The sequence below is a fragment of the Spermophilus citellus genome (genome assembly GCF_964194105.1).
Source record: "Spermophilus citellus genome assembly, chromosome: 7".
Classification (NCBI taxonomy): Eukaryota; Metazoa; Chordata; class Mammalia; order Rodentia; family Sciuridae; genus Spermophilus; species Spermophilus citellus.
Window position 1 is genome coordinate 123455248 of NC_138188.1, and position 23195 is coordinate 123478442.

Genomic DNA, 23195 nt, shown 5'->3' on the forward strand with positions numbered 1-23195 from the left:
GGAAATACAGTAGAGGAGGGGAATAAAGTGTAGGGCTAAAAAAAATATTGTAAAGCAGTATTAGGTTTACATAAAAATTTTGCACCAAGTACAGACAATTTCCATTTTCCCCTTCTTCCCAGTCCCCCTAGTTTCCCCTAATATTAACATCTGTATTGGCATGAGACATTTTAAAATTCATGAATCAATGTTGATACTAAAGCACATACTTTACATTAGGATTCACCCTTTATTTTGTATAATTCTGTGGGTTTTGACAAATGCATAATATCATGTATCTACCATCACAGTATCATACAGAATTGTTTCACTGTCCTAAAAGTCTCCTGTACTCCACTTCATCCTACTCCCTTCCTTGATCCCTTGGCAACCACTGATTTTTTTTTAACTATCTCTAAATTTTGTTTTTTCCAGAATGGCATATAATTAGAATAGTAAATCACATTGCCTTTTTTCACTTAACAATGTGCATTTAGTGTTTTTCCATATCTTATGGGGGTTCAATAGTTCCTTTCTTTTTATCATTGAATCATACATACTCCATTGTATGGATATACCAGTTTGTCTATTCATTGACCTATTTAAGAACTCTTGGATGCTTCCAAGTTTTGTGAGTTTCCTTAAAGCTACTGTAAACATTCATATGCAGGTTTTTGTGCGGATGTAAGTTTTCAACTTAGTTGAGTACATACCTAAAGTGTGACTGCTGAATTGTATAAACTATATTTATCTTTGCAAGAAATTGCCAAATGGCCTTCCAAAGTATCCGTAGTATTATATGTTCCCATCAGCAATGAATGAGAGTTCCTGTTGCTCCACATCCTCATCAGCATTTGGTGTTGTCAGTGTTTTGAATTTTAGCCATTATAATAGGTATGTAGTGGTACCTTGTCTTTTAAATTTGCAGTTGCCTTATGACATAAGATATTGCATATCTTTTCATATGCTTTTTTTTCAGCTGCATAATTTTATTGGAAGGAGTCTATCCAGATATTTGGCCTATTTTTTCCAAAGTGTTTATTTTTTAGTTGTAGTTGGACACAATACCTTTATTTATTTTTGTGTGGTGCTGAGAATCAAACCCAGGGCACGCACATGCTAGGCAAGTGCTCTACCATTGAGCCACAAACGCAGCCCCTTGGCCTATTTTTTATTTAAGGTGTTTGCTTTATTATTTTTGAGTTTTAAGTGTTCTTTGTATATTTTGAATAAGATCTTTTATAAGTTATGTATTTTGCAAATATTTTCTCCCAGTCTGTGGCTAGTTTTAGATTCTCTTAATGTCTTTTATAGAACAGAAGTTTTAACTTTTAATGAAGTTCAATGTATTGACTTTTCTTTCATAAGTCATGTTTTTGGCATTGCATATAAAAACTCATCACCAAACCCAAAGTTACCTATATTTTCTCCTAGAATTTTTGTAGTTATTCATTTAACATTTAGAGCCTTCATCAATTTTGCATTAATTTTTGTAGAAAAAATGTATGTTCACTGTCAATTCTTTTTTTTTTTATATCTGGTTGTTTCAACACCACTTTTTAAAAGACCTATCTCTTTCTCTATTGAAATTTCTCCATTGCCATTTGTTATTCGACTATATTGTATGGGTCTCTTTCTGGGTTTATTTCCATTGATTTATTTCCTATTCTTTCGCCAGTACCACACTGTCCCACCTCTATAATACCTCCTAGGCTGTGAGTTTTATAAAAGTACAAACTGTATCTATCTAATTCCCTTTTTTATCTCTAGCACCTAGCACAGTGCCTAGAACATAGTATACATTCAATAAATATTAGTTCAATTACATAATGTTCTTGAGTAGTTCTCAAAGCTTATAAAGCACTTTTGTGTTCATTATCTTTTTTGATCTATATGTACATTAAATAACAGCACCCTCAATTCTAGTGAGTAAAGTGTCACTCAGAAAGATTAAATGACTTGCCCTAGTTTACTCCTTTATTGTGTTAGAATGACTGGTTTAATCCAGGTCTTCTAATTTCAAGTTTTAGGGCTTTTTTTCTGATATAACATGAGTCAAGATGTTTTTCATATTCATCTTTATCAGGTCCTGGGGTAGGGGAGAAAATAGAGAATGGCAGTTATTTAGATGTACAGTTTCTCTGACTCAACTGAAAAAAATCCATTTTTCCAAAATAAAAATTCACATGATGTCAAATTATAAGAGGTTTTTGAGATCTTCTTGACCTCCAAATTTTATTCAAACTGATGCCTCAGACCTGAATTGTACAGACTTTTCTAATGAATGTTAGTTGATAAGTGAGGGAGTGTTTTTAAGGGACCCATATATATATTATGTCATATATTTAGATATCGTCTTCACTCAATAGCAAAAGTAATTTTTGGTTCTTAAGAAGCTATTTATGAGTTTCTTACTGCAGGAATTAAAGCAAGCAAGTGATTTATATACTCTCCTGCATAGAGCATCATTTATATTTTAAAGTTATGCTCAATTAGTAAAGATTTTCATTTTAAAACAAATCATATACACACACGATATAGTAAATGCCAGAAAGCAGTAAGAAAAAAAGTGGTAATCATTTCTTTAGTGCACTTTTGGAAAATTTTATGTGTACCAAATGTCCTCTTTTTTCATAGTTTACAAACAAGTTTAAGAGAAGCCTCAGTAGTTACTCATTGCTGAAGAATTCAGCTGACATCTTTGGAAAATAATTTGAAGTGCTAGTGGATTGTGTACATGCTGTGCTAGAAGCCTTGAGCTCACTTTTGCATTCTATAATTTATATGTTGTCCCAGCATGAGGTAGTTTTCATGGTTTTGCTTTTAAATTATGTATATTAAAGTAGAATGTACTGATATAAATATAGAAATGACCTATAAAGATTTCTTCTATTTCCCAGAATTTAACCTTTTAAGACATCTTTATTCTCCAAGTCACCCTTGTCATAAACACATGCCAGAACTACCTTACCATATTGGATACAAATATTATTGTAGATAAAATATTACACTATCCATGGACATTTTGACTAAGAAACAAGTGTATTTATTGAAATATTGACTAACTCATAATTAAGTAATGGTGAAAGCATTAACATAATTCTGCTTTTATGTAAGGAAAATAAAATGAGGAAATTGTCTGGTAGGTATATAGCCTGAGGTGCTTTTCTAGTAAAGAAACAGTGTGAAATATTCACATTCTTGCCTTTTGTATGTGGTCTCCACATTCTGGACAGGTATTTTTGGCTTAGAGATAATGATTTCTAGAAAGTTTTTCTATTAAGCTTTACATGATCTATTCAAGCCTAAACTTTTCAATTTGTTAATTGGTACACAAACACACAGTTCTTTTGTACCTTCCATTTCTTCAGCACAACTACAGCAGCTAGGAGGATAGAGGATCTTATGGGAGACAGCTTCATTCTTATCTAGCCAAACTCAGAGTACTGAAAACCAATCTCAGTTAGAAACTACATTGGATAATGCTCAGGATATATCAGTACAGTAAGGAAAAAAACAGATATAAAAGTACTGTATTTGAAATATGCAAATTTTGTATGCTGGGAAATTTATCTCTCATTCTCACCCTTTCTCTCCTCTAGAAACAGGACTGATAAGTATACATTAAAATATCAACAGTGTTTATCTCTGGGTGGTTGGATTTTTTGTTTTGGTGGGAGAGGATTTGGAGGTTGCATTTTCCAGATTATTTGGCATACTTCAAGTCAGCAGCAGTGAAGAGAAGATTGGTTGGGTTGTTTGGGTATTTTTGGTGTTAAATTTTTTGAGTTCTTTATATATCCTGGAGATTAGCACTCTGACATGCATGTGGCAAAAACTTGCTCCCAAAATGTAGTCTCTCTCTTCACCTCATTGATTTTGTCTTTTGCTGAGAAGAAGCTTTTTAATTTGAGTCCATCCCATTTATTAATTCTTGATTTTATTTCTTGCATTTTAGGAGTCTTGTTAAGGAAGTTGGAGCCTAATCTGGTGTGATGAACATTTGGGCCTACTTTTTCCTCTATTAGGTGCAGGGTCTTTGAACTAATTTCTAGGTCCTTGATCCATTTTGAGTTGAGTTTTGTGCATGGTGAGAGATAGGGGTTTATTTTCATTTTGCTGCATATGGATATCCAGTTCTCTCAGCACCATTTGCTAAAGAGGCTATCTTTTCTCCAGTGTATGGTTTTGGCACTTTTGTTTAGTATGAGATAACTGTATTTATGTGAGTTTGTCTCTGTGTTTTCTATTCTGTACCATTGGTCTACATGTCTACTTGGGTGCCAATACCATGCTGTTTTTGTTACTATAGCTTTGTAGTATAGTTTAAGGTCTGATATTGCAATGCCTCCTGCTTTACTCTTCTTGCTGAGGATTAGTTTGACTATTCTGGGTCTCTTATTTTTCCAAATGAACTTCCTGATTGCTTTTTCTATTTCTGTAAGAAATAATGATGGGATTTTAATTGAAATTACATTGAATCTGTGTAGGGCTTGGGTAGTATGGCAATTCACACACTTATCAGAAGAAGATATACATTCGATCAATAAATATATGAAAAAATGTTCAACATCTCTATCAATTAGAGAAATGCAAATCAAAACTACTCTAAGATTTCATCTCACATCAGTCAGAATGGAAGTTACCAAGAATACAAACAGAGGAATCCAAGACAGTGGGCCAAAGGGAGGCAGCATTCTGTGTCACTCTGTGATCTGGGACTCAAGCAGTGAGAGTACTGTTTCTCTGCGAGTGATATTCCTACTCCCAGGCAGGAATCACGGCCACTGTGCCCGTGCAGGGCTCTAAGCCTTAGAGGCAGAGTAGGTTTCCCATCTACACGCCCATGCAGGACTACTGGGTGCCTGGACTACTGGGTGCAGGACTATAGGCATCAGCACCCACACAGAACTTTCAGCCACCACCTGAGCAGAAATCCCAGACACCACTCCCACGCAGGACAATAGCAGCTACCCAGGCGCAGGAACTCTGGCCACCACTCCCCCCAATCTACCAACATGGGGCTCCCCAGTCACCTCCATCTTGGGACTCTGAAAGCAACAGAGATATACTCCTGCAAACCATAACCTGCCTGCATCTGGGAACTTCACACAGGCTCTGAAGACAGCCAAAACCACACACTGCATGCCACAAGCTCTGTCTGAACACATCATCCACATCCAATGCCATCACCTGACCCGACACCCCATTGTTGAAAGCAGGCACCCCCATCTTGGGTCACTGTCATCACCATCTTTAGTGGGGGCAACTCCCAGTTTGGAACTCCAGCTGGCCAGGTACCCAGTTTTCAACTCCTCCTTATTCCCAGCAGCCACTACCCCAGTATAGTGACACTGTGGTTACCTTCACCATCCTGAGGGCAGAGATACCAGCTAACAACAGATGACCCCATCTATTGGATGAGAAGGGAAGCAAGAAAGATACTGATCTTCAACCAAAACAATTCTTGTTTTTTCCTTTGAGATTTTTTTTCTTCTCCTTTCCTATTTTCCCGCCCTCACATCCCCAACTTACATGAAACCAAGTACTTTAGGTGAATTAGGATTTTGAGGTCTGGAACATCTGAATAGTATATTACAGTTGTGTTGTATATTTTTTTTTCCTTCCAATTTTTACTATTTTAACATTTTTGTTTTTCTTAATATATATCTGGGTTTTTAAAAATTTTTTTATACTTTTGTTTTATTTATTTTTATGTGGTGCTGAGGATCGAACCCAGGGCCTTGCAAGCGCTCTACCACCCAGCCACAACCCCAGCCCATCTGTTTGTTTTATGTACTCTATTGTCTTCCCACTTACTTGTCTACCCAAAATTACTTCCTCTCTATTCTGCTACTAACCTTCTTCTTTAGATTTCTCTTCCACACTTCCTAAGATATAATAATTCTATATCTTTACCTTCTACCTCCTCAGCATATTATCCTACACCTCACCTCTAGTTCTTTGTTTACCATCAGAAACTATAAACCCTTTATAAACCTACCGATTATATTATAGATAATAATTGAATTCATCATTTCTGTACATTTTGACCAAACTGTAAATGTCTTAATAGCAACTGTTTTTAAGGCTGTATATTGTTTATATTGGGATCTGTTAACTTTGTCCTTCCCCTCAAAGGAGAGGTATTGGAACCCTACAGGAACAGTATAAGCCTATAGGATAAAAACAAAAACACCTCTGATCCACAGTACTAGAAGGCAAGACACACAAGCAACATGAAAAGACAAGGAAGGAACATCCCCCAAACAAATCAAGATAATACATTATTAGAATCCATGGCCAGCACATCAGAAGAAATTACAGAGGAGGAGTTCAGGATGTACATAATTAAAATGTTCTGTGAATTAAAGGATGATATCAGTGAGCAAATACAGGCAGCAAAAGATCATTTTGACACAGAGCTACATAAACAAATACAGGAAGCAAAAATTACTTCAATAGGGAGATAGAGGTTCTGGAAAAAAAATCCTTGAAATAAAAGAAACAATAAATCAAATTAAAAGTTCTATTGAAAGCATCACCAACAGAATAGACCACTTGGAAGACAGGATGTCAGACAATGAAGACAAAATATATTATCTCAAAAATAATGTAGACCACATAGGGAAAATGGTAAGAAACCAGGAGCAGAACATTTAAGATATATGGGATAGCATAAAAAGACCAAATTTAAGAGTTATTGGGATAGAGGAAGGCATAGAGGTCCAAACCAAAGGAATGAACAATGAAATAATATCAGAAAATTTTCCAAACATGAAGAATAGATTGGAAAACCAGATTCAAGAGGCTACAGAACACCAAATGTATAAAATCACAAAAGATCCACACCAAGACACATTATAGTGAAAATGCTTAACATACAGAATAAGGAGAGAATATTAAAAGCCATGAGAGAAAGGAATCAGATTACATATAGGGGGAAAATAATTAGGTTATGTGCAGATTTTTTAAACCAGACCCTGAAAGCTAGAAGATCGTGGAACAACATCTATCAGGCTCTGAAAGAAAATGGATGCCAACCAAGAATCTCATATCCAGCAAAAGTAAGCTTTAGATTTGATGATGAAATAAAAAACCTTCCATGATAAACAAAAGTTAAAAGAATTTCCAACTAGAAAGCCTGCAAAATATTCCATGAAGAGGAATTGAAAAACAAAATGAAAATCAGCAGAGGGAGGTATTAAACTAAAGGAAGAATTAATCAAAGGAGAAACCAAGTCAAGTTAAATAACAAAAATGACTGGGAATACAAATCATGTCTCAATAATAACCCTGAGTGTTAATGGCCTAAACTCACCAATCAAAAGACATAGGCTAGCAGATTGGATCAAAAAAAAAAAAAGACCCAACAATATACTGCCTCCAGAAGACTCATCTCATAGGAAGAGACATCCACAGACTGAAGGTGAAAGGTTGAGAAAAATCATAACCACTCACATGGACTGCAGAAGCAAGTAGGGATTTCCATCCTCTTATCAAATAAAGTAGACTTCAAGCTAAAGTTAATCAAAAGGCATAAAGAAGAACATTTCATATTGCTCAAGGGAACCATACACCAACAAGACTTAACAGTTATAGATATATATGCCCCAAACAATGGAGCATCTATGTTCATCAAACAAATTCTTCTCAAGTTCAAGAGTCAAGTAGACCACAACACAATTATTTTGGGTGACTTTAACACGCCTCTTTCACCACTGGATAGATCTTCCAAACAAAAGCTGAACAAAGAAACTATAGAACTCAATAATACAATCAATAACTTCGACTTAACTGACATATATAGAATATTTCATCCTTCAATGAGTGAGTACACTTTCTTGTCAGCAGCACATAGATCCTTCTCTAAAATAGACCATATATCATGCCACAAAGCACCTCTTAGCAAATATAAAAATGTAGAGATACTACCCTGCATTCTATCAGATCATAATGGACAGAAATTAGAAATCAATGATAAAATTTTTTTAAAAAGCTACTCCAATACCTAAAGATTAAATAATATGCTACTGAATGAACAATGAGTTGCAAAAGACATCTAGGAGGAGATTAAAAATTCTTAGAGGTGAATGAGAACACAGATAAAACATATTGAAATCTCTGGGACACTGTGAAGGCAGTGCTAAGAGGAAAGTTTATTGCATGGAGTTCATTTCTTAAAAGAAGAAAAAGTCAACAAATAGATGACCTAACTACATCTCAAAGCCCTAGAAAAAGAACAAATCAACACAAAAAGCAATAGAAGACAGGAAATAATTAAATTAGAGCTGAAATCAATAAAATTGAAACAATTGAAAAAATTGACAGAGCAAAAAGTTAGTTCTTTGAAAAAATAAATAAAGTTGACAACCCTTAGCCATGCTAATGAAGAAAAGGAGAGAGAAAACTCAAATATGTGATGAAAAAGGTAATGTCACAGCAGACACTACAGAAATACAGAAGGTAATTAGAAATTATTTTGAAAATTTATACTCCAATAAAATAGAAAATATCAAAGGCATTGACAAATTTCTAGAGTCATATGATTTGCCCAAATTGAATCAGAATGATATACACAATTTAAACAGATCACTTTCAAGCAATGAAATAGAAAATATCATCAGAAGCCTACCAACCAAGAAAAGCCCAGCACCAGATAGATACACAGCCAAATTCTACAAGACCTTTAAAGAAGAACTAATACCAGTATTCTTCAATTTATTTCAGGAAATAGAAAAATTTCAGGAAATAGAAAAAGAGGGAGCACTTCCAAACTCATTCTGTGAGGCCAATATCATCCTGATTCCTTCCAAAGGCAGGCAAAGACATTGAAAGAAAGAGAACTTCAGACCCATATCTCTAATGAACATAGATGCAAAAATTCTGGCAAATTGAATACAAAAACATACCAAAAAGATAGTACATCATGATCAAGTGGGATTCATTCTAGGGATGCAAGGTTGGTTCAATATATGGAAATCAATAAATGTAATTTATTACATCAATAGACTTAAAGGTAAGAATCATACGATCATCTCAATAGATGCAGAAAAGGCATTCAATGAGATACAGCACCCTTTCATGTTCAAAACACTAGAAAAACTAGGGATAATAGGAGTACATCTCAATATTATAAGAGCTATCTATGCTAAGCCCCAGGCCAACATCATTCTAAATGGAGAAAAGTTGAAAGCATTCCCTCTAAAAACTGGAACAAGACAGGGATAATTCTTGAAACACTGGCCAGAGCAACTAGATGAAGGAAATTAAAGGTATATAGATAAGAAAAGAAGAAATCAAACTAGCACTATTTGCTGATGATATGATTCTATACCTAGAGAAATTCCACCAGAAAACTTCTAGAACTAGTAAATGAATTCAGCAAAGTAGCAGGGTACAAAAACAACACCCATAAATCCAAAGCGTTTTCTGTACATCAGTGACAAATCCTCCGAAAAGGAAATGAGGAAAACTACCCATTTACAATAGCCTCCAAAAAAATAAAATACTTGGGAATCAACCTAATGAAAGAGGTGAAAGATCTCTAAAAACCACAGAATGCTAAAGAAAGAAATTAAAGAAGACAAAATCAAGAATCAATAAATGGGATGGATTCAAACTAAAAAGCTTCTTCTCAGCAAAAGAAACAATCAGTGAACTGAATAGAGAGCCTACATGTTGGGAGCAAATTTTTACCACTTTCACTTCAGATAGAGCACTGATCTCTAGGATATATAAAGAACTCAAAAAGCTAAACACCAAAAAAATAATCAATAAGTGGGCCAAGGACCTAAACAGACACTTCTCAGAAGAGGATATACAATCAATCAACAAATATATGAAAAAATGCTCATCATCTCTATCAATTAGAGAAGTGCAAATCAAAACTACACTAAAATTTTATCTCACTCCTCTCAGAATGGCAATTATTATGAAAACAAACAACAATAAGTCTTGTAAAGAAGATTATTAAGAAAGGGGATTAGATCATTTAACATTTATTTTGAGTATTTGAGATGTTCAAATGAAAACTAATGGACGTTTCCAGTGAAGATTCATGAAAGAATAAATATCTTGTGACTGTAAAAAATATACTTGAGGGGCTGGTGTTGTGGCTCAGCGGTAGAGCGCTCGCCTAGCAAGGGCAGGACCCAGGTTTGATCCTCAACACCACATAAAAATAAAAGGCATTGTGTAGTATCCATCTACACCTAAAAAGTAAAAATATTATGTGTGTGTGTGTATGTGTATATGTGTGTGTGTGTGTGTGTGTGTGTGTGTGTATATGAGTATATTTGGGTTTTTTCAGGTATTTTATATCTTAAAGTAATTTAAAAATACCAAGAATCATAACAATTATATGTTTTTCTAATTAGGATCCAGTATATGGAAAAGGAAAACTTGGAGAAATCCAGGGTCTTATTCTGGGAATGTTAGATACCTTTAACTATGAACAAGTAAGTAAATCACTTTCTATTATCTGAGTATGCCCTAAGGTAGAAAAAAAGCTATTTTTATAATTTTCTTTTTTTCCCCTTTGCCTCCATATTTTTTCTTTAAAAATTACCATCTCTTTATTGAAAGTAAGGTAAATTGAGATAAGTGTACCTTTTTCATTACATATGTTAGTAATTTGAGTTTTCTCTCTCCTTTTCTTCATTAGCATGGCTAAGGGTTGCCAACTTTATTTATTTTTTCAAAGAACTAACTTTTTGCTTTGTCAATTTTTTTAGTTGTTTCAATTTCATTGATTTCAGCTCCAATTTTAATTATTTCCTGTCTTCTATTGCTTTTTGTGTTGATTAAGGTAGAAAAAAAGCTATTTTTATAATTTTCTTTTTTTTTCTCCTTTGCCTCCATATTTTTTCGTTAAAAATTGCCATCTCTTTACTGAAAGTAATGTAAATCGAGATAAGTGTATATTTTCCCCCTATTTTTAAATTTCTCTTGACCTTAATTTACATGTATATATACTTATTCTAAAATATGGAAATGCATCTAATTCAGAATTGGTTTTGATTGATTGACAGTGATTCTAATACCTACCTTTCAAAATGAAATTACAAAAATCTTTCTGGAAAAGTAATTGCTGATAAAACTATAACTCATGAAAAGGATGGTTAGCATATATATATAGAAAAGTGCAAAATAAAATTAAATTAAATGAGTTATTTTTAATATTTTGAAACAGATCATTGCCACTAGCCAAAAATGGTCATTAGTCTTCCCTTAACTTTCAATTTCTTGTAGCTTTAATTCTCAGTTAAGAACCAGCTTGGTGGACATGTATTTTTCTTAGGAAAAGTTCCATTTAGGTATGTTACAGCTTTTTTTTTCCCCCCCTAAGAATATGAGAGAGAAGCAAAAGAATAATTTGGGAGATAGAGTTTTTCTTAAATGTTGTAAAACTTGCAGCTTTGCTAGGCATAAGCCAGTGAAGTTTGATACCCCTGCAGGCACAGAGACCAGGGTAGCAGAAGAAAAGTAAAGCTGAGTACAAGGTGGAAAATTTTTGCCAATTGCAGAGCTATAGAAGAAGAGAAAATGATGGCATTGATTGGAAAGAACTAGGATAGTTAGGTAATTAAAACTAAAAGTTTTATATTGCAATTTTAAAAAAGCTAAGTTTTATAGCAAGGAGGGTGGACAGTACATAGTTCCATCTTCCACTTTGGGTTGACAAAAAAGAACCCAGCTGAGTAAAATTCCATTCTGTATAAATGCCACATTTTTTTTTATCCATTCATCCACTGAAAGGCATCTGGATTGGCTCCACAGTTTAGCTATTGTGAGTTGTACTGTAAACATTGATGTGTCTGTATCCCTGTAGTATGCTGTTTTTAAGTCCCAAGGAGAGGGATAGCTGAGTCAAATGGTGGTTCCATTCCCAGATTTCCAAGGAATCTCCATACTGTTTTCCAAATTTGCTTCACCAATTTGCAGTCCCACCAGCAGTGTATGAGTGTACCTTTTCCCCCACATCTTTACCAACACTTATTGTTGTTTGTCTTCATAATGGCTGCCATTCTGACTGGAGTGAGGTGTATCTTAGAGTAGTTTTGATTTGCATTTCTCTGGTTGCTACAGATGATGAGCAGTATAAAGATATAAATTGGCATGAACATACTTTATATACAAAAATATGAAAAATTTGCTCTATATGTGTAATAAGAATTGTAATGCATTCCGCTTTTGTGTATTTAAAAAAAATAAAATCAATAAACAAAAAAAAATCCAGCTGTATATCCAAATGATAAAAAATGAATGTTGAGAATTAGTTTAGTATGGAAACAATACTTTATAAACACAAGAGCCTTAAGATGACTTAACGTGATAATTGTGAGAATTCTTTATGTAACTTACTGACAATGGCAGAGTCTTTTGAGTGGATCACAATGATTTATGAGTGCTGATGAGGAAAATGTGATCCCTGCCCAAGGGAGATGAAAACTGAATAATGACCATTAGCTTTTTCAGCGAAAGGTTATTTGAAACATTGCCGTGAATGCAGTTTCGATAAAAAACCAGCAATCCAGACTGTTCTTTGTTACAATAGCCTGAACTATCAAGACAGAAGTTATTATATAAATGTAATAAATAGATTTGAGCTTATCTAGTTGTTTGAAAGCCATCAATTATATTAAACTGGATTAAACCACAGAATGGCAGAATACACATTTCTCAGTAGGAATTAGTGACAGACTTGAGCCTTGTTATACTGCACATTAACTACTTGAGTTTTGGGGGTTTTGATGTTTGTCTCATCAATTTTATCTTCTAGTTTCAGTTGTTTGTAGTTGAAAGCTAAACAAGTTCTATTCTCCATTCTTCTCTACCTTTCATTTGATAACCTTGTTTGTTTTTTGTTTTGGTCTTTCATAGACCCTGCTTGAAACAACAACCAGCCTTCTAAACCAAGATCTCCACTGGTCATTGTGTAACCTGAGAGCTTCTGTCACTAGAGGATTGAATCCCAAACAGGATTATTGCTCTATATGTTTGCAACAGTATAAGAGACGCCAAGAAATGGCCGATGAAATTATTGTCTTTAGGTAAGAGAAAGAAGGATTACTGTCTGGTGTGTGTACATGTGTGCTATAGCCAGGCAGGAATTCATGTGTCACTCAAGCAGTGAATAGGACAGGCAAAGTTCTTGTCCTCACAGACCTTATTTATGTTCTGCATCGGAGTGAGGCGAGGTAGAAGTTAGGATGCTCAGACAGTAAATAAATACTAAGCAATGAAGAAAAATGAAACACAAGGCAGGGGGATGGAAAGAAGAAGTGTTCTGGTTAAGAGTTCTGTCTTAAGAAAGCACAATGAAGAGAGGCATCTCTTAAGGTGACATTGGAGCAGAATGAGAGGTAGGAGTGAAGGTGCTGAGAGGTGTTTGGATTCAGGACATATTTTAAGGGCAGGGCTAACATGCTGGTGTATTTGATATGGGGTATGGGGAGAAAATGAGGTCTTTAGCCTTAGTAACTGGGTGAATATGGTACCCTTGCCTGAGACAGGAGGAATAAGTATAAGGAAGTGAGGAAATCCAGAATTTGACCTTATAGATGTTAGGTTTGATATAACCCTTTGACATCCATGTAGAATTGTCCAATAGACAGATTCTAGTCATAAATCAGAAGACATATTGGGCTAGTAATACAAATTTAGGAATCATTAGCATGTAAATGATATTTAAGCCACAATACAAAGAAAGAAGAAGTCTAGTGCAGAAGTGTAGGGGTTAGTCTCAGGAGCAAAAACAGTTCATTCAAAATACATGAATAGAGACAACATAATATAGATTCTGGAGCCAAACTTCTTAAGTTCAAATCCTGACTATGCCAACCAAATATGAGCTATGATCCTTTGGACAAATTAATTAATCTTTTTGTATATTGGTTTTCTTATCAATTGAGATGGTAATAATACCTACATCTGAGGGCTTTGGAAAATTAAATGAGAAAATTATATAAGGTACTATGAACAGTTCATTGCATGAGTAAATACTATATCAGTGTTAGCTATGCAGGAGGATTGGTAGATTTGGAGGTTAGAAGAAAAAATAGCACCTCACAAAGAACCCATTCATTCAACATATTTATTGAGCACCTACTATATAGCAGGTACAGTTCAAGGGAATAGGGGACGGCATGAAGAAAGCAACAGAACTGCCCTTAAGAAGTTTGTGTTCTAGTAGCAGGGGCAGATAAAAACAAATAAGTGAAATCCCAGATGGTGGTAACCACTATGGAAAAAAGTAAAACACATTGAGGGACAAGATGATTCAAGGTTCCTTCAGGGACAAGAGGATACAAGATGTGGACATTTTGTGGAGTGGTCAGGGAATGCCTCTTGTCTCACTGTTAAAGTAACTTAAAAACACATAATTTAGAAAAATTATTAAAAATTTGATTAATAATTATATTAATAAAAATAAAACTTGTATAGAGGAAAGATTATTGGGAACTTTGCTAATTTATAAAGACTAGTCAGGAAAAGCCTTGCTGTCTAGTGACATTTAGAGACCTAAGGAAGTAATCATGGAACTTCGGGGGAGAGTGTCCCCAGCAGAAAGGACCAATGAGTGTGGAGACTGTATCATTGCTGGCACACTTGAGCTGTAGTGAGTGAGTAGGCTCTGGACCTGAGCAGAAGAAAGGAATGAGAGGATGACAAAAGAGGACTTCAAAGGAGAAGCAGAGGCCATATCTGGGTTATTATGAGAAGTAGGCTTCTCTGAGATGAGAACCCACTGGGTGGGTTTGTTGGATTGGATTGTTTGGGTTTTTGTTTGTTTTTTGTACCAGGGATTGAACCCAGGGGTGCTTTACCACTGAGCCATATCCCCAACCCTTTTTAGATTTTTTTAAATTTTGAAACAGGGTCTCACTAAGATGCTTAGAGCCCAACTAAGTTGCTGAGGCTGGCTTTAAACTTGCAATCCTCCTGCCTCAGCCTCCTGAGCCATTAGGATTACAGGTGTGCTCCACCATGCCCAGCTCACTGGGTGGTTTTGAGGATAGGTCTTCTGGGTCAGTTTGATTTCTGTGTTGAGAAGGAGCTATAGAAAGTCAAGAGGGAATGCAGGGGGACCAGTCATGCTTTTGCAATAGCCCATGTGGGGGAAGGATGGCAATAACAAAAAAGTTCAGAAGTGGGAGGATTCTGGACATGTTGTGAAGGTAGAGCTGATAGAATTTGCTTATAAATTAAATGTGTAGTGTGAAAGAAAGAAAATAGATCACTCCAAACTTCTTGGCCTGAAAAACTGCAAGAATGCAAGTTGGATGAAAGTATTCAGTGGAGATAGAGTAAGGTGGAAATCAGGATTTTGGTTTTGAACATGTTAAATTTAAGATAGCATTAGACATCCAAAACAGAGTTCTTGAGGAGTCAGACAGGTAGGGTTTAGGGAAGAGGGCTGAGCTGAAGGCATAAATGTGGTAGTCATGAACTTCTAGGTGATAAAGTTTTGGAACTAGAAGTAATCACTATAGGAGCAACAGTAGGTGGGGAAAGGAAGAGTGTACAGGAAACAGGTTATATATGTTTTTTTTTTTTTTAAGTGTAGAGAAGAGAAAGAGTGTAAAGACTACAGAAGAGAAAAGGATTGACTTCTGGGATAGTTCAACATTTCAAGTTGGAGAAAGGCCGAGGATGATTGAGAGGCATAATCAGTGCTCACCTTCCAAAAGCCCTTTTGGTACTAAAAGTTCTTTTGGAACATCTTCATAGAAATACTGCAAGAATTTACTGTAGCAATGAGTTTTTTGTCAGTGTTTTATCTAAACATAACTCTTGTCTTGAGTTCAGTGAGACAGACCACTCATGGTGTTATCAAGCTACTTGTGTCATTATGATTTTTTCTGCTTGTCCTTTTTTAACCTGAAAATACGGTCAGAATTTCATAGTTTGAGAAATGAACAGAAGTTCAGCTCATCTTCCATGAGAACTATGATTCTATTCCTACTCACAACTTAAGGATACAGATATGTTTGTTAGGATTTTTAAAAAGAGAGGACAACAGTGAATACATTCCTTTTCCTATTTCTTATCCTGTACCAGCATCAGTACATTCCAGATTGTTAGAGCCTTTATTGTATATAAGTACACTCTATCATACTTTATGGACTTATGACAATGGAAAGTGTGAGTTGGTTAACTTCATTTTGCAGCTGTGGCCATTTGTATCATTCATTCTGTCTACAAAACAAAGAATGCACCATCGAAATTGAGGGCCAAACAAGATGGACGTGCTACAAATGCAACTCAAGTAAACAAGTAGGAAAACCAAGTGAGAATTCATCTGAAATTAAAAAGGGAAGGATAACACCATCACAGGTAAGACTCGTTTCAGTGGCAAGGTGCACATGGTCTTTTCTTGCCAATGTCTTTTGGTCCTGGGCTCATTTTCTTCCGGCTCCATATCACTCTCAACAGATTTACCTGACTGTCCTCTATTAAATCCTATTTAGTGTTTGAAGGACCTCTCCTCTCTGCTCAGCACCAAAAACCAAGAAGACATGTTCTCCTTTTAAAAACCTTGAAACGAGCTGAACAGAGAGGATATACACATGAGTGTACTTTTAAGAACCTTTGACAGAGTAAGAGGTCAGCAAGTACAGATGAGTACTTAACAAATATTATGAGTACCTGTATGCACAAGAGTATACTCACCACTTCTACAGTGCTGATGATGGACAAGGTAGCCAACATGGGTGCGCTGTATGTGGTTTTCTCAATTTGATAACTTTCTTTAAAAATCTTGATGCTCTGGTGTTCCCTGAGAAGTTTTTCATTGCCTTCAGAGTCTGATTAATGGATTAGACAATTTTAATTTATTTTATAGCATTTTTTTTATTTTGCAATTTTTTAATTTATTCTGATTTATTATATGTGACAGCAGAATGTGATACAATTTATATTATACACATAAAGCACAATTTTTCATATCTGGTAGTACACAAAGTAGAGTCACACCATTCATGTCTTCATACATGCACTTAGGGTAATGATGTCCATTAAAAACGGGCAGTGGAGCAGAGTTTGAACTCTCCTGCCTGATAGCTTTTGGGGAAACAGAACTTGACAACGCAAGGGGTTCAATGTGAATAATTTACTAGGGCTGTGTCCTTATATTGTGCTGTACTCACTATACTTCCTCTTTGAATTCTAACTACATTTGCTGCATCTTGCCCCTTCTTCTGTTCCACACTATCCTGTAATCAGGCTTCACATCACATAGTGAAACCTGGGCCAGTTATTTTACTCTTTTTGTGTTGTCAACTTTCAGTGTTTTATCAGAAGCAGACCCATGACCAGCTTTTCTCCCAGATAAGAGTTTAGAATTTTAGTATTAAGAAGCAGACATTCTTTTTACATATTCTCCAAGTGCATATTGAGCAGTGTGCCAGGCACTCTGCTAGGTGCTGGAGATAAAAGGGTAGCCAAGACAAATATGATCTTGTCTTGTTTACAGGCAGTAAAATTATAAGCAGATTTTTAATACATGCTCCCGAGTTCTAATTCTAAATGTGTTATGTTTTCTTTTCAGCACCAGTTCTGACACCAAAATTCTATTCATTCTCTGGACACCAACTGAGAGTCCAACAATTTAATTCAATACTCTTAAGAACTTGAAGTTAGAGATTTAATGGTTTAAGTGTTTAGACCCACAAGGCTTCTCTCATGTCAGATGGAAGGTTACAACCATGGTAGCACACTTCTGTCCAAGTTGGCTACACATTCAGGGGTCCCAACAACCCACCCGCAGTTTTGATAGTTTAGTAGAATAACTCACAGAACTGAGGAAAACACCTTATTTACATTTACTAAAGGCTACAACTTGGTTGGGCATAAGCACTTACAAAGATTCCATGCCTTCTCTGGGCCACTACCTTTCCAACAAGTCTGTGCCTTCACCAACCCAGAAGATCCTTAGGCCCCAGTATTTAGAGATGTTATTATGTACACATGGTTGATTAAATCTTTGGTCATTTGTGATTGAAGTTGATCTCTAGCCTCTCTCACCTCCCCAGAAATTAGGAGGTGGGGCAGAAAATTCAAAATCTGTTATTTATGGCTTGGTCTTTCTGGCAACCAACCATCATCCCAAAGCTATCCAGAGGCCTAGCCACCCATCATGTTATTAGCATACAAAAGAGACTCTTATCACTCAGGAGATTCCACAGGTTTTAAGTGCTCCCAGGAATGAATGGAAAAAAAAAAAAAAAAAAATATATATATATATATATATATATATATATATATACACCAAACATGAAAAGTTATAGAAGATTTTCTACAAGTGCTAGCCTTGAAGGAATAAAAGGAGGAAGCAAGAGAAATTTAGAAATAAAGGTAGGCAAGAGAAGTAGCACTGTAGGCAGTGGAACACTGTGTAGAACAAACAGCATCTCTACTCTGAAGCAGAAAGGCACATAGAGCTAAAAGTCGAGCATAATGAATCTGTGGAGTGAGATGAGGCTAGATAGGTGAGCCAGACTATATTAGTTATTTTAATGTTTGCACTAAAAGAATAGGAAGAAATGGAGAGGTTGTTTGTTTATTTGTTTTTAACCCAAGGGTACTTCACCACTAAGCTACATTCCTAATCCTTTTTACTTTTTTATTTGAGACAGGGTCTTGCTACGTTCCCACTAGCCTTGAACTTGCAGTTCTCCCTCCTTAGCATCTTGAGTCCCTGTACCACCATATCTGGCCATGGATGGGTTATTTTTGTTTTTTGGTACCAGGGATTAAACTCAGGGGCACTCACCACTGAGCCACATCCCCAGAACTATTTGGTATTTTATTTAGAGACAGGGTCTCACTGAGTTGCTTAGCACTCGCTTTTGCCGAGGCTGGCTTTAAACTTGCAATCCTCCTGCCACAGCCTCCCAAGCTGCTGGGATTACAGACATGTGCTCCACACCCAGCTCAGGGATGGGTTTTAAGGAAGAAATTATATGAACTGATCAGAAGAGCGTTTTTTTCTCTTCTTCCAAACAGTATTTCAAAAAGAACACTCTAACTGCAATGCAGAAAATAAATTAAAATGGAAGCAAGAGTCAAGCACAACAGCACAAGCCTGAAATCCCAGCAATTCAGGAGACTGGGGCAGGAGGCTCACAAGATGGATAATAGCTTATGAGACTGTGTCTCAAAAATTTCTTTAAAGGTGAGGAGGTCCTTGGCTGGACATGGTGGTGCATGCCTGTAATCCAGCCACTCAGGAGGCTGAGGCAGGAGGATGAAGAATTCAAAGCCAGCCTCAGCAACTTAGTGAGCCTCAAGCAACATAGTGAGACCCTGTCTCATATCAAAAAGGTCTGAGGATGTGGCTCACTGGTTAAACCACCCTGGGTTCAATCCAGGTAGCCTCACCCCCCAAAAAAGAGGAGGATGTCCTGAGAATGTAGCTCAATGGTAAAACATCCCTAAGTTCAATCTCCAGTACAAAAAAAAAAAAAAATGGAAGCAAGAATGGATATAAAGAGACGAATAGATTGTTGAAGTAGAGATGTGGTAATTTGTACTAAAATGGTAGAACTGGAGTTGGAGAAGAAAATACTTATTTGAAATGTGTTTGAGATGAGCACAAACATCAAAATAATTAATATGGTTCTTGCTCACTTCACTAGCCTCATCTCTATCACTCTCACCCTCTAGATTGAATCATACTCAACTTCTAGTTTCATCCAAAAGAGAATTTGCAACAGAGATGCTCTATGTAAGAAATAGAATTATCATAACTTGATAAGTAAATTTGTAAAATAGAGTGGGAAAGACAGAAGGAGGATTCAAAAATTACATGCAGGTCTCTTTATTGAACAACAGCACAAGATGGTGGTACTACTTACTAACAGAACAATAAACAACAGATTTAGAAATAAGATAATTCATTGCTGAAATTAGAGATGACTACAAGACATACAGGCAAAGATGTTTGGTATGGTTTCCATACTGAAAATTTCACTAACTAGTCATGTAAAACACTTTCTTGTTTGCATTCAGAAAAGACAGGACTTGGGCTGGGGCTGTAGCTCAGTGGCAGAGTGCTTGTCTAGCACATGTGAGGCCCTAAGTTTGATCCTCAGCACCACATAAAAATAAATGGAATAAAAGTATTAAAGAAGAAAAGACAAGACGTGATTTCCATCATTTTCTAGACTGAATCTAATGCAAATGAGTGAACTTTTTTTATGCACATGCTTCAGGCATTACATCTTGGGGCTCTTTAGTATTTTTCCTTTTAGTTATATCCCAACATAACCAACCTAAGATTACATGAATCTACTTTCCTGGATATTACCAATTAGATATGCTTTCATTCTTTATAGACAGTATTTAGCACTAAAATAGACTTTTCTCCTTTAAAAAATTTATAAATGGGAAAATTCACTTGTGAAGATTGACAACCATCTCCACAGTCAAAATATAGAGCAATGTTAGCCAGACGTGGTATCACATTCCTGTAATTCCAGAGGCTTGGTAGGCTAAGGCAGGAGGATCACATGTTCAAAGCCAGCCTCAGCAACTTAGTGAGGCCTTAAACAACTTAGTGGGACCCTGTCTCTAAATAAAACACTTAAAAAGGGCTGGGGATGTGGCTCAGTGGTCAAGTGCCCCTGGGTTCAATCCCCGGTACAAAAAAAAAAAGATATAGAGCAATGTTAATTCCTCCCTTCAAAAGACTCATATTTCTTGGTAGTCAACCTTTTCTGGTTGGCCCTCAACTCCAGGCAATCACTATAACCCCATTCTTACATAGGATATGAAATATGTATGGAGATTCCTCCTTTTGTGTGCAGATATCTGTTGACTTGCGTTTACATTTTAGATAAAGTCAGTCTACGGTGTATGTGTGGGTTTATTTCTGAATCTTATGTTTTGCTTCATTCTGGTCTGTGTGTCCTTTCTCTAGTAATGTAGCTTTCTAGTAAATCTGGTTATCAGGTAGTATTAGTCTTCCAACTTTGTTCTAACCTTTGACCATTCTACTCCTTTGCCTTTCATTATAAGTTCTGAAGTTAGCATGTTGGTTTCCAAAAAAAAAAAAAAAATCATAAGTTTTTTTGAGATTAGGTTGAATCTGTAGATCAACTTGGAAAAAGTTGATACCTTAACAATATTGAGTCTTCTTTTTTTTTTGGTCACTTTTTTTTATTATTAGTTGTTCAAAACATTACAAAGCTCTTGACATATCATATTTCATACATTTGATTCAAGCAGATTATGAACTCCCATTTTTACCCCGTATACATATTGCAGATTCACATCGGTTCCACATTCACTTTTTTACATATTGCCATACTAGTGTCTGTTGTATTCTGCTGCCCTTCCTATCCTCTACTATCCTCCCTCCCCTCCCTTCCCCTCCCCTCTCCTCCCATCTTCTCTCTCTACCCCATCTACTGTAATTCATTTCTCTCTCTTGTTTTTTCCCCTTTCCCCTCACTTCCTCTTATATGTAATTTTGTATAACAGTGAGGGTGTCCTTCCTTTACCATGCAATTTCCCTTCTCTCTCTCTTTCCCTCCCCTGACTCGACCCTGTTTAATGATGATCTTCTTCTCATGCTCTTCCTCCCTATTCTGTTCTTAGTTGCTCTCCTTATATCAAAGATGACATTTGGCATTTGTTTTTTAGGGATTGGCTAGCTTCACTTAGCATAATCTGCTCTAGTTCCATCCATTTCCCTGCAAATTCCATGATTTTGTCATTTTTTAGTGCAGAGTAATACTCCATTGTGTATAAATGCCACTTTTTTTATCCATTCATCTATTGAAGGACATCTAGGTTGGTTCCACAGTCTAGCTATTGTGAATTGTGCTGCTATGAACATCGATGTAGCAGTATCCCTATAGTACGCTCTTTTAAGGTCTTCATGGAATAGTCCGAGAAGGGCAATAGCTGGGTCAAATGGTGGTTCCATTCCCAGCTTTCCCAGGAATCTCCATACTGCTTTCCAAATTGGCCGCACCAATTTGCAGTCCCACCAGCAATGTATAAGTGTACCCTTTTCCTCACATCCTCGCCAGCACTTGTTGTTGTTTGACTTCATAATGGCTGCCAATGTTACTGGAGTGAGATGGTATCTTAGGGTGGTTTTGATTTGCATTTCTCTGACTGCTAGAGAGTCTTCTAGTTCATGAACATGGTATATCTTTCAATTTCTACAATTTTTTTTAAATTTATTTGATCAGTGTTCTGTAGTTTGTACCATATAAATTCTACACATTTTATATGCATTTAATTACTTTTGGTGCTAGTACGTATTTTACTGTTTAACATTTCAGTTTCTAATTATTTATTGCTAGTATAAAGAAATAGTTAATTTTGTATATTAACCTTATATCCAGTGACTAATGATTTCATTAAGATAACATATTAATACTAATATGTTTTTATAAAATCTTTGTAATTTTCTGTGTAAACAATTTGTCATATGCAAAGAAAGACTATTTTATTTCTTCCTTTCCAATTTTATGCGTTTTCTTTTTCTTGATTTCTTGCATTGGCCTTCAGTAAATGAGTGGTAAAAGTAGACATCCTTGCCTTTTTCCATATCTTAGAAGGGAAGTGTTTAATTTTTCACCATTGAGTGTAATTTTAACTGTGAGCTTTTTGTATGTAACATTCATATCACAATTAGGAAATACCTTTTTATTTCATGTCTTGCTGAGAATTTTTTCATAAGTAAGTGTTGAATTTAAAACTCATTTACACTATAGTCATTGCCCTCTTCTCACTCGCTACATCTCATGCAGTGAAGAAAGAAAATAATCTGTTTTAATGACTTTCCTCCTGTCTTCTCTAAGCACATCTAGAAAGCAGAAATTATTTTTAAATTGAGTATGTATATCAGTGTTAACTTTGTTTCTGAGGTTCTCCTACTCTCAGAACAGAGACAAGCCAACTTTTCCATTGTTCAGGAAATTTTATTAAGATCAAATTTAGGGATTTTGCTGTGTGGTAGGCTTGTACAAAGCTCTACATTCAATCCCCAGGACTCCTTCCTCCCCACTCCCCCAAAAGAAAAGAAAAAAAAATCAAATCTATAATGGTATATGAGCTAGAAGGAAAACTTAAAATTTTTCTTAAATTTTCCACTAGCTGTCTATCTCACTTGATTTTCTTGCATCAGATATTATAAAAAGATGTAGTAGATTGGTAACCCAAGAAAGAAAGGGAAATCAAATGTATCAAACACA

General features: G+C 35.8%; 1 protein-coding gene across 1 annotated transcript in view; it reads left to right on the top strand.

The window, feature by feature from the left end:
- Nucleotides 1–23195, top strand: part of VPS8 (VPS8 subunit of CORVET complex) — a 271364-nt gene that overhangs the window by 196271 nt on the left and 51898 nt on the right. Inside the window, exons 42-44 of the mRNA XM_081301471.1 lie at nt 10359–10439; nt 12865–13034; nt 16155–16320. Of these exons, the coding sequence (XP_081157597.1) occupies nt 10359–10439; nt 12865–13034; nt 16155–16320 (417 nt within the window). The remainder of the gene's footprint in view (nt 1–10358; nt 10440–12864; nt 13035–16154; nt 16321–23195) is intronic.